The sequence below is a fragment of the Oncorhynchus tshawytscha genome, linkage group LG13 (assembly GCF_018296145.1).
Source record: "Oncorhynchus tshawytscha isolate Ot180627B linkage group LG13, Otsh_v2.0, whole genome shotgun sequence".
Taxonomy (NCBI): domain Eukaryota; kingdom Metazoa; phylum Chordata; class Actinopteri; order Salmoniformes; family Salmonidae; genus Oncorhynchus; species Oncorhynchus tshawytscha.
This window is the reverse complement of record NC_056441.1, coordinates 89,785,367-89,804,009: the sequence shown is the minus strand read 5'-3', so window position 1 is coordinate 89,804,009 and position 18,643 is coordinate 89,785,367. Positions and strand designations below refer to the sequence as shown.

The following is an 18,643-nucleotide window of genomic DNA, read 5'->3' as shown; positions in this document are numbered from 1 at the left end:
TCCTGTCCTGTCCTCTGACAGTTCAACACGTCACTAGATGACCTGTCCTGTCCTCTGTACCTCTACAACTGACAACACATCACTAAGGAGATGACCTGTTCTGTACCTCTACAACACATCACTAACCTGTCCTGTCCTGTTCTCTGTAGGAGATGACAACACGTCACTAACCTGTCCTGACCTCTGTACCTCTACAACAGATCACAACCTGTACAACCTCTGTACCTCTACAACACGTCACAACCTGTCCTGTCCTGTCCTCTGACAGTTCAACACGTCACTAGGAGATGACCTGTCCTGTCCTCTGTAGAGGAGAACACGTCACTAACCTGTCCTGTCCTGTCCTCTGTACCTCTACAACACATCACTAACCTGTCCTGTCCTGTTCTCTGTACCTCTACAACACATACGTCAGTCACTCTGTCAGGGCAAATATTAGATCAACTCAGACCAGCTCAGATTGCTGTAGGTGCTATTTGATGTCTGGTCCATCAAGGGGTACCCTCTGCTTCTTGTGTGACATGATGACATCATTATTTATTTTAAACTAGGCAAGTCAGCATTATGTTACAACATGCTACACTACAACATTAGGAGGTAACTACTGAGGAGATGACAGTACAACATTAGGAGGAGATGACAGTACAACATTAGGAGGAGATGACAGTACAACATTAGGAGAGGAGATGACAGTACAACATTAGGAGGATATGACAGTTCAAAATTAGGAGGAGATGACAGTACAACATTAGGAGGAGATGACAGTACAACATTAGGAGGAGATGACAGTTAAACATTAGGAGAGGAGATGACAGTACAACATTAGGAGGAGATGACAGTACAACATTAGGAGAGGAGATGACAGTACAACATTAGGATGAGATGACAGTTCAACATTAGGAGGAGATGACAGTTAAACATTAGGAGAGGAGATGACAGTACAACATTAGGAGGAGATGAGAGTACAACATTAGGAGGAGATGACAGTTAAACATTAGGAGAGGAGATGACAGTACAACATTAGGCGATGACAGTTAAACATTAGGAGAGGAGATGACAGTACAACATTAGGGGGAGAGATGACAGTACAACGTTAGGAGGATATGACAGTACAACATTAGGAGAGGAGATGACAGTACAACATTAGGAAAGTAGATGACAGTACAACATTAGATGACAGTTAAACATTAGGAGAGGAGATGACAGTACAACATTAGGAGATGACAGTTATACATTAGGAGAGGAGATGACAGTACAGCATTAGGAAATGACAGTTAAACATTAGGAGAGGAGATGACAGTACAACATTTGGAGAGGAGATGACAGTACAACATTAGGAGAGGAGACGACAGTTCAACATTAGGAGGAGATGACAGTACAACATTAGGAGAGGAGATGACAGTTCAACATTAGGAGGAGATGACAGTTCAACATTAGGAGGAGATGACAGTACAACATTAGGAGGAGATGACAGTTCAACATTAGGAGGAGATGACAGTTCAACATTAGGAGAGGAGATGACAGTTCAACATTAGGAGGAGATGACAGTACAACATTAGGAGAGGAGATGACAGTTCAACATTAGGAGGTAACTCATTGGACAATACCACATATTAAAGTACCACATAAACAGCCCTAAATATGACACATTCACAGTAGTTACAGTATTTAATATAGTAGTCACAGCATTTACAGTAGTCACAGCATTTACGGTATTCACAGTATTCACAGCATTTACAGTATTCACAGCATTTACAGTAGTCACAGCATTTACAGTAGTCACAGCATTTACGGTATTCACAGTATTCACAGCATTTACAGTAGTCACAGCATTTACGGTATTCACAGTATTCACAGCATTTACGATATTCACAGTATTTACAGTATTCACAGTATTTACAGTATTCACAGTATTCACAGTATTTACGGTATTCACAGTATTCACAGTATTTACAGTAGTCACAGTATTTACAGTATTCACAGTATTTACGGTATTCACAGTATTCACAGTAGTCACAGAGTATTCACAGCACTTACGGTATTTACAGTATTTACAGTTTTCACAGTATTCACAGTAGTCACAGCATTTACAGTATTTACAGTAGTCACAGTATTTACAGTAGTCACAGTATTCACAGCATTTACAGTATTTACAGTAGTCACAGTATTTACAGTATTCAGAGTATTCACAGTATTCACAGTATTTACAATAGTCACAGTAGTCACAGTATTTACAGTATTTAGAGTAGTCACAGTATTCACAGCATTTACAGTATTTACAGTAGTCACAGTAGTCACAGTATTTACAGTATTTAGAGTAGTCACAGTATTCACAGCATTTACAGTATTTACAGTAGTCACAGTAGTCACAGTATTTACAGTATTTAGAGTAGTCACAGTATTCACAGCCTTTACAGTATTTACAGTATTTACAGTATTCAGAGTATTCACAGTATTCACAGTATTTACAGTAGTCACAGTATTTACAGTATTTAAAGTATTCACAGCATTTACAGTAGTCACAGTAGTCACAGTATTTACAGTATTTACAGTAGTCACAGTATTCACAGCATTTACAGTATTTACAGTAGTCACAGTATTTACAGTATTCAGAGTATTCACAGTATTCACAGTATTTACAGTAGTCACAGTATTCACAGTATTTACAGTAGTCACAGTAGTCACAGTATTTACAGTATTTACAGTAGTCACAGTATTCACAGTATTTACAGTATTTAGAGTATTCACAGTATTTACAGTATTCAGAGTATTCACAGTATTCACAGTATTCACAGTATTTACAGTAGTCACAGTATTCACAGTATTTACAGTAGTCACAGTAGTCACAGTATTCACAGTATTTACAGTAGTCACAGTAGTCACAGTATTTACAGTATTTACAGTAGTCACAGTATTCACAGTATTTACAGTATTTAGAGTATTCACAGTATTTACAGTATTCAGAGTATTCACAGTATTCACAGTATTTACAGTATTTATAGTAGTCACAGTATTCACAGTATTCACAGTATTTACAGTAGTCACAGTAGTCACAGTATTCACAGTATTTACAGTAGTCACAGTAGTCACAGTATTTACAGTATTTACAGTAGTCACAGTATTCACAGTATTTACAGTATTTAGAGTATTCACAGTAGACTTGTCGTCATTGTACAACATAACTGATACGTGATAAATGTCTTAAAGCTGGTATTGTCCTGTACTACATCGTGGGGCATGTAAGTCATCTACAATTAGTCTGTCATAGCGGTGTAATTCTGCTGACTAGTGTGGTTATATTATAACACATTGTATGAGAGGCCAACTTACTGTGTGCTGCAAAACTTTCCATGACCTCCCCCCCTCCTTCATTAACTACACCTTTTAGCCTACTGAGGCATTGCAGAGATAGCTACCAAATCTAGACGTTAAGGACAAGAGTCCTTTGACGTATTTTCGTCAACCCCCATCTACCCTAGGACAAGGCAGGCCTTATGAACCACACATAAGACTAGCCTTTCACTTTAGGTATATTAGTATCTGTATGGTTAGTGAGGGAAGGACACTCTTCAAGCTTTCTGCTCTACTTACTGTACCTAGCCTGCATCCAAAATGGTGCCCTATTCCCTACAGGCTTTAGTCAAGAGTAGTGCACTCTATGGGGAAACGGGTGCCATTTGGGACTCAGAACCTACCGTCTCAGGCCAGCACAAGAACTGGGCTGGGTACCTAACTACATCAACTTACTGCTGGGAGCTACACAACTTACTGCTGGGAGCTACACAACTTACTGTGTTGGGAGCTACACAACTTACTGTGTTGGGAGCTACACATCTTACTGTGTTGGGAGCTACACAACTTACTGTGTTGGGAGCTACACAACTTACTGTGTTGGGAGCTACACAACTTACTGTGTTGGGAGCTACACAACTTACTGTGTTGGGAGCTACACAACTTACTGTGTTGGGAGCTACACAACTTACTGTGTTGGGAGCTACACACTGTGTTGGGAGCTTACTGTGTTGGGAGCTACACAACTTACTGTGCTGGGAGCTACACAACTTACTGTGTTGGGAGCTACACAACTTACTGTGTTGGGAGCTACACAAACTTACTGTGTTGTGGGGAGCTACACAACTTACTGTGTTGGGAGCTACACAACTTACTGTGTTGGGAGCTACACAACTTACTGTGTTGGGAGCTACACAACTTACTGTGTTGGGAGCTACACAACTTACTGTGTTGGGAGCTACACAACTTACTGTGTTGGGAGCTACACAACTTACTGTGTTGGGAGCTGTGTGTGGGAGCTACACAACTTACTGTGTTGGGAGCTACACAACTTACTGTGTTGGGAGCTACACAACTTACTGTGTTGGGAGCTACACAACTTACTGTGTTGGGAGCTACACATGTGTTGGGAGCTACACAACTTACTGTGTTGGGAGCTAGCTACACATCTTACTGTGTTGGGGGAGCTACACAACTTACTGTGTTGGGAGCTACACAACTTACTGTGTTGGGAGCTACACAACTTACTGTGTTGGGAGCTACACAACTTACTGTGTTGGGAGCTACACAACTTACTGTGTTGGGAGCTACACAACTTACTGTGTTGGGAGCTACACAACTCCATTAACTTGTTAACACATCCACACTTTCCATTGAGTGTTGTATGGAGAGTCTGGTGACACAGCAGATATATGTCCTGGGGGCTGTGTGTGTGTGTGTGTGTGTGTGTGTGTGTGTACTCTCTCTGCCCCCTTCCTCCCTTCCTCCCTCCTCTCTCTCCTCTCCTCTCCCTTCCCTCCCTCCTCTCCTCCCATCTCGCCTCCTGCTTTGAGGAAAGGAAACAAGGAGTTACCTAAGAATTCCCTCTGTGTAGGCCTACAAGTATCAGAGTACAGCAGAAGCTAGGAGTACGTTGAACCAATGAATGAACGGAGCTTCTTTCCCACAATGCAAGGCGTAAAGGCGTGGTGACCCTTGTCTGCCAAGCCACTCTGGAATGTCACTGACACACATTACTACTACCGACACATGGAACGAGAGAGAGAGAGACGTTACTGCTACCGACACATGGAACGAGAGAGAGAGAGACGTTACTGCTACCGACACATGGAACGAGAGACAGAGAGAGACACACATTCTTATCCAGAGTTACTTACAGTCATGCCATAAAAAAGTAAGAGAGAAATTAAGACACAAATAGAATTTAAAAAGTGGTACACTGAGTCATACATAAACATACCCGTTTTGAAGGGTCCTAATACCAAATAAATTAGAATTAATTCATTAGTAGAATTAATTATATTCTAAACTATTTGTTATTAGTTTGGTGCTCCTGATATTCTCTCTCTCTGTTTATGCCATCTGACTTAATAATATTGTTACAATGTGAAATCTATGAATGGTGTTTCTGTTCTTACTCTTACTCACAATCATCCCCAACATGTCAATAATCTACCGACAGACATGGTGTTGTGGGGTGAGAGCTGAGAAGTTGGGTGACTCTGTGAGCTATTTTCAATAATCATTACAACTACTACTTACTTACAAGACAGTCAGTGTTACAGGACAGTCAGGGTGTTACAGGACAGTCAGGGTGTTACAGGACAGTCAGGGTGTTACAGGACAGTCAGTCAAAGTGTTACAGGACAGTCAGGGTGTTACAGGACAGTCAGGGTGTTACAGGACAGTCAGGGTGTTACAGGACAGTCAGGGTGTTACAGGACAGTCAGTCAAGGTGTTACAGGACAGTCAGGGTGTTACAGGACAGTCAGTCAAGGTGTTACAGGACAGTCAGGGTGTTACAGGACAGTCAGTCAAGGTGTTACAGGACAGTCAGTCAGGGTGTTACAGGACAGTCAGTCAAGGTGTCACAGGACAGTCAGTCAAGGTGTTACAGGACAGTCACTCAGGGTGTTACAGGACAGTCAGTCAAGGTGTTACAGGACAGTCAGTCAAGGTGTTACAGGACAGTCAGGGTGTTACAGGACAGTCAGGGTGTTACAGGACAGTCAGTCAAGGTGTTTACAGGCCAGTCAGTCAAGGTGTTTACAGGACAGTCAGTCAAGGTGTTACAGGACAGTCACTCAAGGTGTTACAGGACAGTCAGTCAAGGTGTTACAGGACAGTCAGTCAAGGTGTTACAGGACAGTCAGTCAAGGTGTTACAGGACAGTCAGTCAAGGTGTTACAGGCCAGTTAGTCAAGGTGTTACAGGACAGTCAGTCAAGGTGTTACAGGACAGCCAGTAAAGGTTTTACAGACCTTTATGTGATGCTACAGGTTAAGGATATCAGTTCTACAACAAAACCATGGGGTGTGTCCCAAATGGCACCCTATTCCCTTCATAGTGCACTACTTTGTTCAGAACCAAATGGCACCCTATTCCCTTCATAGTGCACTACTTTTGACCAGAGCCCTGGTCCATTTGGAAGTTAACCATGGTCCTATATGCAAAATCATATACGTCTATAAATCTCTACATGTTATTTGACTTCAACAATGGCAGAATAAGTTCCCTACCAGTCTCCGTCAGTCAGAAGATCAGAACTATGTACGTCACATAATTACAGGCCAACAGTTTACTTATACAGTCTTCGATAACAGCTAGCCGTGTTTTGGTGGAAATCGATGAAGAGAGAGAGAGAGAGAGAGAGAGAGAGAGAGAGAGAGAGAGAGAGAGAGACAGAGAGAGAGAGAGACAGAGCGAGAGAGAGAGACAGAGAGACAGAGACAGAGACAGAGAGAGAGAGAGAGAGAGAGAGAGAGAGAGAGAGACAGAGAGACAGAGACAGAGAGAGAGAGAGAGAGAGAGAGAGACAGAGAGAGAGAGAGAGAGACAGAGAGACAGAGCAAGAGAGAGAGACAGAGAGACAGAGACAGAGACAGAGAGAGAGAGAGAGAGAGAGAGAGAGAGAGAGAGAGACAGAGACAGAGAGAAACAGAGCAAGAGAGAGAGACGGAGAGACAGAGACAGAGACAGAGAGAGAGAGAGAGAGAGAGAGAGAGACAGAGACAGAGAGAGAGAAAGCGAGAGAGAGAGAGAGAGAGCGAGAGAGAGAGAGACAGAGAGAGAGAGAGAGAAAGCGAGAGAGAACAAACACCATTGTAAATACAACCATATTTATGTTTATTTGTTTTCCTTTTTGTACTTTAACTATTTGCCCATCATTACAACACTGTATATAGACATAATATGACATTTGAAATGTCTATTAATTTAAAAACGTTGTTTCACTTTTGTTTATTATCTATTTCACTTGCTTTGGCAATGTTAGCATATGTTTCCCCCGTGCCAATAAAAGCCCTTTGAATTGAATAGATATAAGGGGCGAAATAGGAAAGGAAGAGAGGGAGAAAGGGGCCTGTCGTTCTCCTGTTAGAAAGAGGTGTGTGTCCTCGTCATCGTAGCACGTGACGGATATACAAACCCTTTCCTCACGATCACCTGCCTGCCTCTACAGAAATACCTCTACTCTGACTGAGATCACCTGCCTGCCTCTACAGAAATACCTCTACTCTGACTGAGATCACCTGCCTGCCTCTACAGAAATACCTCTACTCTGACTGAGATCACCTGCCTGCCTCTACATAAATACCTCTACTCTGACTGAGATCACCTGCCTGCCTCTACATAAATACCTCTACTCTGACTGAGATCACCTGCCTGCCTCTACAGAAATACCTCTACTCTGACTGAGATCACCTGCCTGCCTCTACAGAAATACCTCTACTCTGACTGAGATCACCTGCCTGCCTCTACAGAAATACCTCTACTCTGACTGAGATCACCTGCCTGCCTCTACAGAAATACCTCTACTCTGACTGAGATCACCTGCCTGCCTCTACAGAAATACCTCTACTCTGACTGAGATCACCTGCCTGCCTCTACAGAAATACCTCTACTCTGACTGAGATCACCTGCCTGCCTCTACAGAAATACCTCTACTCTGACTGAGATCACCTGCCTGCCTCTACAGAAATACCTCTACTCTGACTGAGATCACCTGCCTGCCTCTACAGAAATACCTCTACTCTGACTGAGATCACCTGCCTGCCTCTACAGAAATACCTCTACTCTGACTGAGATCACCTGCCTGCCTCTACAGAAATACCTCTACTCTGACTGAGATCATCTGCCTGCCTCTACAGAAATACCTCTACTCTGACTGAGATCACCTGCCTGCCTCTACAGAAATACCTCTACTCTGACTGAGATCACCTGCCTGCCTCTACAGAAATACCTCTACTCTGACTGAGATCACCTGCCTGCCTCTACAGAAATACCTCTACTCTGACTGAGATCACCTGCCTGCCTCTACATAAATACCTCTACTCTGACTGAGATCACCTGCCTGCCTCTACAGAAATACCTCTACTCTGACTGAGATCACCTGCCTGCCTCTACAGAAATACCTCTACTCTGACTGAGATCATCTGCCTGCCTCTACAGAAATACCTCTACTCTGACTGAGATCACCTGCCTGCCTCTACAGAAATACCTCTACAGCTGACTGAGATCACCTGCCTGCCTCTACAGAAATACCTCTACTCTGACTGAGATCACCTGCCTGCCTCTACAGAAATACCTCTACTCTGACTGAGATCGCCTGCCTGCCTCTACAGAAATACCTCTGCTCTGACTGAGATCACCTGCCTGCCTCTACAGAAATACCTCTGCTCTGACTGAGATCACCTGCCTGCCTCTACAGAAATACCTCTACTCTGACTGAGACAGAACCAAAACCCTAGTTATGAGAGAGGAATGGCAGGAGAGAAACCCAGGCTGCAAATCTAACTAAAGTCTTACTATAATAACTACATAATACATAATAATAATTATAATAATATTTATAATAACATATGCCATTCGGTCTTAGTGTGTTTTGGCACAGCGAGTGTAGACACGGTTGCTGCTAACATACTTCGGCAGAGACATGAGTGAGACCAGCGTCTGTGTCACAGCTACAGAACAGTATGTTAACTACAGCTACAGAACAGTATGTTAACTACAGCTACAGAACAGCATGTTAACTACAGCTACAGAACAGCATGTTAACTACAGCTACAGAACAGTATGTTAACTACAGCTACAGTACAGTATGTTAACTACAGCTACAGTACAGTATGTTAACTACAGCTACAGGACAGTATGTTAACTACAGCTACAGGACAGTATGTTAACTACAGCTACAGAACAGTATGTTAACTACAGCAACAGAACAGTATGTTAACTACAGCATGTTAACTACAGCTACAGGACAGCATGTTAACTACAGCTACAGAACAGTATGTTAACTACAGCTACAGAACAGTATGTTAACTACAGCATGTTAACTACAGTACAGTATGTTAACTACAGCATGTTAACTACAGCTACAGCATGTTAACTACAGCTACAGAACAGCATGTTAACTACAGCTACAGCATGTTAACTACAGCTACAGTATGTTAACTACAGCTACAGGACAGCATGTTAACTACAGCTACAGAACAGCATGTTAACTACAGCTACAGTACAGTATGTTAACTACAGCTACAGAACAGCATGTTAACTACAGCTACAGCTACAGCATGTTAACTACAGCTACAGCATGTTAACTACAGCTACAGTATGTTAACTACAGCTACAGTACAGTATGTTAACTACAGCTACAGAACAGTATGTTAACTACTGCTACAGCATGTTAACTACAGCTACAGAACAGCATGTTAACTACAGCTACAGAACAGTATGTTAACTACAGCTACAGCATGTTAACTACAGCTACAGCTACAGTATGTTAACTACAGCTACAGCATGTTAACTACTGCTACAGAACAGCATGTTAACTACAGCTACAGAACAGTATGTTAACTACAGCTACAGAACAGTATGTTAACTACAGCTACAGAACAGCATGTTAACTACAGCTACAGAACAGTATGTTAACTACAGCTACAGAAGAGCATGTTAACTACAGCTACAGAACAGTATGTCAACTACAGCTACAGCATGTTAACTACAGCTACAGTATGTTAACTACAGCTACAGAACAGCATGTTAACTACAGCTACAGCATGTTAACTACAGCTACAGAACAGCATGTTAACTACAGCTACAGAACAGTATGTTAACTACAGCTACAGAACAGTATGTTAACTACAGCTACAGCATGTTAACTAAAGCTACAGAACAGCATGTTAACTACAGCTACAGCATGTTAACTACAGCTACAGAACAGCATGTTAACTACAGCTACAGAACAGTATGTTAACTACAGCTACAGAACAGCATGTTAACTACAGCTACAGAACAGTATGTCAACTACAGCTACAGCATGTTAACTACAGCTACAGTATGTTAACTACAGCTACAGAACAGCATGTTAACTACAGCTACAGCATGTTAACTACAGCTACAGAACAGCATGTTAACTACAGCTACAGAACAGTATGTTAACTACAGCTACAGTACAGTATGTTAACTACAGCTACAGTACAGTATGTTAACTACAGCTACAGGACAGTATGTTAACTACAGCTACAGAACAGTATGTTAACTACAGCAACAGAACAGTATGTTAACTACAGCAACAGAACAGTATGTTAACTACATCATGTTAACTACAGCTACAGGACAGCATGTTAACTACAGCTACAGAACAGTATGTTAACTACAGCTACAGAACAGTATGTTAACTACAGCATGTTAACTACAGCTACAGCATGTTAACTACAGCTACAGTACAGTATGTTAACTACAGCATGTTAACTACAGCTACAGCATGTTAACTACAGCTACAGAACAGCATGTTAACTACAGCTACAGCATGTTAACTACAGCTACAGTATGTTAACGACAGCTACAGGACAGCATGTTAACTACAGCTACAGAACAGCATGTTAACTACAGCTACAGTACAGTATGTTAACTACAGCTACAGAACAGCATGTTAACTACAGCTACAGCTACAGCATGTTAACTACAGCTACAGCATGTTAACTACAGCTACAGTATGTTAACTACAGCTACAGTAACAGTATGTTAACTACAGCTACAGAACAGTATGTTAACTAGAACAGCTACAGCTACAGCATGTTAACTACAGCTACAGAACAGTATGTTAACTACAGCTACAGAACAGTATGTTAACTACAGCTACAGCAGTGTTAACTACAGCTACAGAACAGTATGTTAACTACAGCTACAGAACAGTATGTTAACTACAGCTACAGAACAGCATGTTAACTACTGCTACAGAACAGCATGTTAACTACAGCTACAGAACAGTATGTTAACTACAGCTACAGAACAGTATGTTAACTACAGCTACAGAACAGCATGTTAACTACAGCTACAGAACAGTATGTTAACTACAGCTACAGAACAGCATGTTAACTACAGCTACAGAACAGTATGTCAACTACAGCTACAGCATGTTAACTACAGCTACAGTATGTTAACTACAGCTACAGAACAGCATGTTAACTACAGCTACAGCATGTTAACTACAGCTACAGAACAGCATGTTAACTACAGCTACAGAACAGTATGTTAACTACATCTACAGAACAGTATGTTAACTACAGCTACAGCATGTTAACTAAAGCTACAGAACAGTATGTTAACTACTGCTACAGAACAGCATGTTATCTACTGCTACAGCATGTTAACTACAGCTACAGAACAGTATGTTAACTACAGCTACAGAACAGTATGTTAACTACAGCTACAGAACAGCATGTTAAGTACAGCTACAGTACAGCATGTTAACTACAGCTACAGAACAGTATGTTAACTACAGCTACAGCATGTTAACTACAGCTACAGAACAGCATGTTATCTACAGCTACAGCATGTTAACTACAGCTACAGAACAGTATGTTAACTACAGCTACAGAACAGTATGTTAACTACAGCTACAGTACAGTATGTTAACTACAGCTACAGAACAGTATGTTAACTACAGCTACAGCATGTTAACTACAGCTACAGAACAGCATGTTAACTACAGCTACAGAACAGTATGTTAACTACAGCTACAGCATGTTAACTACAGCTACAGAACAGTATGTTAACTACAGCTACAGAACAGCATGTTAACTACAGCTACAGAACAGTATGTTAACTACAGCTACAGAACAGTATGTTAACTACAGCTACAGAACAGCATGTTAACTACTGCTACAGAACAGCATGTTAACTACAGCTACAGAACAGCATGTTAACTACAGCTACAGAACAGCATGTTAACTACAGTACAGTATGTTAACTACAGCTACAGAACAGCATGTTAACTACTGCTACAGAACAGCATGTTAACTACAGCTACAGCATGTTAACTACAGCTACAGAACAGTATGTTAACTACAGCTACAGAACAGTATGTTAACTACAGTACAGTATGTTAACTACAGCTACAGAACAGCATGTTAACTACAGTACAGTATGTTAACTACAGCTACAGAACAGCATGTTAACTACAGCTACAGAACAGTATGTTAACTACAGTACAGTATGTTAACTACAGCTACAGAACAGCATGTTAACTACAGCTACAGAACAGTATGTTAACTACAGAACAGTATGTTAACTACAGCTACAGAACAGTATGTTAGCTACAGAACAGTATGTTAACTACAGCTAGAGAACAGTATGTTAACTACAGCTACAGAACAGTATGTTAACTACAGCTACAGAACAGTATGTTAACTACAGCTACAGAACAGCATGCTAACTACAGCTACAGAACAGTATGTTAACTACAGCTACAGAACAGTATGTTAACTACAGCTACAGAACAGCATGCTAACTACAGCTACAGAACAGTATGTTAACTACAGCTACAGAACAGTATGTTAACTACAGTACAGTATGTTAACTACAGCTACAGAACAGTATGTTAACTACAGCTACAGAACAGTATGTTAACTACAGCTACAGAACATTATGTTAACTACAGCTACAGAACAGTATGTTAACTACAGCTACAGCATTTTAACTACAGCTACAGAACAGTATGTTAACTACAGCTACAGAACAGCATGTTAACTACTGCTACAGCATGCTAACTACAGCTACAGAACAGTATGTTAACTACAGCTACAGAACAGTATGTTAACTACAGTACAGTATGTTAACTCCAGCTACAGAACAGTATGTTAACTACAGCTACAGAACAGTATGTTAACTACAGCTACAGAACAGTATGTTAACTACAGCTACAGAACAGTATGTTAACTACAGCTACAGAACAGTATGTTAACTACTGCTACAGCATGTTAACTAAAGCTACAGAACAGTATGTTAACTACAGCTACAGAACAGTATGTTAACTACAGCTACAGAACAGCATGTTAACTACAGCTACAGAACAGTATGTTAACTACAGCTACAGAACAGTATGTTAACTACAGCTACAGAACAGTATGTTAGCTACAGCTACAGAACAGTATGTTATCTACAGCTACAGCATGTTAACTACAGCTACAGTACAGTATGTTAACTACAGCTACAGCATGTTAACTACAGCTACAGAACAGCATGTTAACTACAGCTACAGAACAGTATGTTAACTACAGCTACAGAACAGCATGTTAACTACAGCTACAGAACACTATGTTAACTACAGCTACAGCATGTTAACTACAGCTACAGAACAGCATGTTAACTACAGCTACAGAACAGCATGTTAACTACAGCTACAGCATGTTAACTACAGCTACAGAACAGTATGTTAACTACAGCTACAGCATGTTAACTACAGCTACAGTACAGTATGTTAACTACAGCTACAGTACAGTATGTTAACTACAGCTACAGTACAGTATGTTAGCTACAGCTACAGTACAGTATGTTAACTACAGCTACAGTACAGTATGTTAACTACAGCTACAGTACAGTATGTTAACTACAGCTACAGAACAGTATGTTAACTACAGCTACAGAACAGCATGCTAACTACAGCTACAGAACAGTATGTTAACTACAGCTACAGCATGTTAACTACAGCTACAGAACAGCATGTTAACTACAGCTACAGAACAGTATGTTAACTACAGCTACAGTACAGCATGTTAACTACAGCTACAGAACAGTATGTTAACTACAGCTACAGCATGTTAACTACAGCTACAGAACAGCATGTTAACTACAGCTACAGAACAGCATGTTAACTACAGCTACAGCATGTTAACTACAGCTACAGAACAGTATGTTAACTACAGCTACAGCATGTTAACTACAGCTACAGAACAGTATGTTAACTACAGCTACAGTACAGTATGTTAACTACAGCTACAGTACAGTATGTTAGCTACAGCTACAGTACAGTATGTTAACTACAGCTACAGTACAGTATGTTAACTACAGCTACAGTACAGTATGTTAACTACAGCTACAGAACAGTATGTTAACTACAGCTACAGAACAGCATGCTAACTACAGCTACAGAACAGTATGTTAACTACAGCTACAGCATGTTAACTACAGCTACAGAACAGCATGTTAACTACAGCTACAGAACAGCATGTTAACTACAGCTACAGAACAGTATGTTAACTACAGCTACAGCATGTTAACTACAGCTACAGAACTGTATGTTAACTACAGCTACAGAACAGTATGTTAACTACAGCTACAGAACAGTATGTTAACTACAGCTACAGAACAGCATGTTAACTACTGCTACAGAACAGCATGTTAACTACAGCTACAGAACAGCATGTTAACTACAGCTACAGCATGTTAACTACAGCTACAGAACAGTATGTTAACTACAGCTACAGAACAGTATGTTAACTACAGCTACAGAACAGCATGTTAACTACTGCTACAGAACAGCATGTTAACTACAGTACAGTATGTTAACTACAGTACAGTATGTTAACTACAGCTACAGTATGTTAACTACAGCTACAGAACAGTATGTTAACTACAGCTACAGCATGTTAACTACAGCTACAGAACAGTATGTTAACTACAGCTACAGAACAGCATGTTAACTACAGTACAGTATGTTAACTACAGCTACAGAACAGTATGTTAACTACTGCTACAGAACAGTATGTTAACTACTGCTACAGAACAGCATGTTAACTACAGAACAGTATGTTAACTACAGCTACAGTATGTTAACTACAGCTACAGAACAGTATGTTAACTACAGCTACAGCATGTTAACTACAGCTACAGTATGTTAACTACTGCTACAGCATGTTAACTACTGTTACAGCTATAGTACAGTATGTTAACTTATTTGAATATTAGCATTACTGGGAGGGGAGAGGAGGAGGGGCTCTTCCCAATAGTATTAGGGGGAGGCAGCCGGTGTTGGACAAGAATCCTGTTGAGGCGGTGTGTGTGTGTGTGTGTGTGTGTGTGTGTGTGTGTGTGTGTGTGTGTGTGTGTGTGTGTGTGTGTGTGTGTGTGTGTGTGTGTGTGTGTGTGTGTGTGTGTGTGTGTGTGTGTGTGTGTGTGTGTGTGTGTGTGTGTGTGTGTGTGTGGCCATGTGCTGACTGGGTTACAATTGGTAGCCACAGGTTTCTACAGGACACACAATGAATGGACATAAAGTGACTGATTGATTTGGGTGCACGAGACCAGAACATCATGTCTCCTCTGATACGTAGCATGATGCTATTAGGATAGAAATGAACAACTGAACCTCAAGAGATAGCACTTTTACAATGTCTATAATACCCAATCCTACAATAAACATATTATGGAAAGCAGCAAGTCACCCTCACCTGGCCTTACTTAGTTACGTGTGTTATTAACATGTGATAACATGGGTTAATATTGTAATGAAACAGGCAGGGAGCAGGTCTCGAACCCTCGACCTTCTAGCCCGAAGACCAGCGCGCTGTCGATTGCGCCGCAAAAGCATGCTCAAGCCGCAGAGTCGATATATGTGGTTATAAACCCAGGGTCGTTACAATATTGTCATTTTAAAAATGATGAACAGCGTCAACTTTGATATATAGGCAATTAAATGTCAATTTCTCTATATCCTTATCAAAACAAAAGGTATAGCTCTTAAATCATAACTCAAATCTCATCAGATGTAATGTACTGTATTGAAACGCTTTACCTTCCATCCAGCAGAGCTGTTGCTATCTCCCTTGTCCTTGAAATAAGGCACGTTCTTCACCATCCAGTCATAAATCTGCGACAAGGTAAGTCTCTTGTCCGGGGTGCTCTCAATAGCCTTAGTTATGAGGTCCGCATAAGACATATTACCCCAGGCGTTACGCCGAGATGAACTGCTTTTCCTCTGGGCAGCTGCAGCGGCCGCAGCCGCTACTGAAGATGCAGACCCGGCCGGAGAGGAGAGCAAAAGCACCTGTTGCTGCGGGAGTTGGGGGCTGTTCCCCGGGTGCTGCTGTTGATGCTGTTGGTGGTCGTGGATGCAGTTTTCCTGACATTGGAAATCATTGCAGAGGATGGTGGGTTTCTGATCCTCTTCGGGGTAATCTTCAGTCTCTTCTAATAAACTGAGGCTGGAGATGAAGTCGGAGTTGCTGCTGGGTTCTTGTTTGACAGAAGGGGCGGGAGAGGAGGTGTTGGAGTCGCCCGGGGTGATGAACTCCGGACGTGGCAGGGGCCATGTGCAGGAGCGGGGCCGGGAAAGAGGCTCGAAATCCGGGTCGATCTCAACCTGTTGTGGTTGTTGGGCTGCCTCGGCCATAGTAGTAGCTAGAATAGCGTCAAAATGTCACATAGAATTAGTAAAGACAAAGTTACTCATACACAGCGGGTGATGTGAAGTCAACCAGAAAGTAAACAACCGAAAAGGGGGTAGTGGTCGACCACCTGAACAAAAAATATCTGTCCGTCCGATAACACTACATTGATATAAAGTCACAAATCAAGGCGGAGACAGCAACTACATCTAAGTCGACGATGACAAACAAACAAAAAAATGTAGATGATTCTGATTGTTGACGAATAGTATAGAAAAGTTAGAATAGAACAACAACAACAAAAAGATGATTCAGCTTGGTGAACGTTTGTTTTTATACAATCCAGTCGCAGTTATTATTCAGTGCAGCAGTTCCGTTTACTGTTGCCTGTTGAATGTCAGTCTGCAGCCCGACAGCCGTGTTACCGGAGCTGTTTGTCAAATAATACCACCCACATTTGACTGACAACTAAAATCGGCCAATGACAGCTACTTAAAAACCCAGAAACAGCACTATGTTTTCATTCTTATATAGCTGGTAAACATCTCTTTCTCTGAAAATATTAAAACGGGTACGCTTTGTGAAACGGTTGGCTAGGAAACTTAATCGGTTTGTTTTGTTGGAGAGAGAGAGAGAGATGTAAAAGAGAGAGAGAGACTTCACCTTTTTACAACGTAACCTACTGTGAAAAGGATGAGTTATAAAATGAAGGGGGAGGTTTTTTTCTGTCAATCGTGGTGTTGTTATTGTAAGTTGCATAGCGGGACAGGATGAGAGGAGAACCCAGATTGGTTAACTTTTAGAAATCATCACAAAAAAAAGAGTCTGAAATTGCTATAATACTTATAAAAATGAATATAGTACTTTAATTTCCCCCAATTAAATTATAAATTTCTATTTGCAAATAGCCTAATAAAAATGTATGAATAGCGCTGATCTGAGGGCGTTCTAATAGAACAACGCTAAACTACTCAAAAGGTTTTCGCGTCGAGATGATTAAGCGCTTATTTGGGATCGTGGAAAATGACTGTAAACCTCAGAACAAGACCGTTAATTATTTTCCTTTATTTAACTAGGCAAGTCAGTTAAGAACAAATTCTTATTTTCAATGACGGCCTAGGAACAGTGGGTTACGACAGATTTTGTACATTGTTAGCTCGGGGATTTGAACTTGCAACCTTAGTAGTCCAATGCTCTAACCACTAGGCTACCCTGCCGCCCCATGATGATATATTATACAGTCTTCAGGAATCAGACGCATCATCCACTACTGAAGTCTATACATGCTCGTTTTCTACCGATGCCTAGTAGCCACCAAATCAGTTTTCTTCCAAATGCTTTATTAGTTATCCAATGGAAGTCAGAGGAACTGAAATTAAAACATTAAATTGTTATCATAATGGAGGATTATAATGATGATGAGGAGGAGAATGAGGAAGAACAGAAGTTACTTTGAGATTTTGTAAGTGTACAATTTTAACCTGGATGATTTAGTTAGGGCTTCGGTATGAAAACTACTAGGTTGTCATGGTGAGGGATATATAGAGGACTCTGCCAGCGGATCTGCCCCTGAGGCTGCTCCAATCCAACTCTTGACAACATACACTCATTGGACAACACTGTCAACCAGCGAAAACAGCCCACACTCCAGGCCGACTCTTTGCCTGTGCTAACATCTTTTGGCCATTTGCAGGTACTACCACAGTTTTATTTTTCATTTATTCAACTAGGCAACTCAGTTAAATTAATGATGGCATACCCCGGCCAAACCATAACCCGGACTACACTGGGCCAATTGTTCGCTGGCCTAAGGGACTCCCAAGGGACTCACGGCCGGTTGTGATACAGCCTGGAATCGAACCAGGGTCTGTAGTGACGCCTCAAGCACTGAGATGCAGTGCCACTCAGACCGCTACGCCACTCGGGAGCTTGTGTCAATGTAGGCTTTAATTCCCGTACAAATCAGGTAC

At 41.3% G+C, this 18,643-nt stretch overlaps 1 protein-coding gene across 1 annotated transcript in view; it reads right to left on the bottom strand.

The window, feature by feature from the left end:
• foxo1a (forkhead box O1 a) overlaps nucleotides 1–17,074 on the bottom strand; it is an 83,837-nt gene extending 66,763 nt beyond the window's left edge. The window contains exon 1 of the mRNA XM_042296514.1: nucleotides 16,082–17,074. Coding sequence (XP_042152448.1) covers nucleotides 16,082–16,678 — 597 coding nt within the window. The 5' untranslated portion in view covers nucleotides 16,679–17,074. The remainder of the gene's footprint in view (nucleotides 1–16,081) is intronic.
• Nucleotides 17,075–18,643: the final 1,569 nt, after the last annotated feature.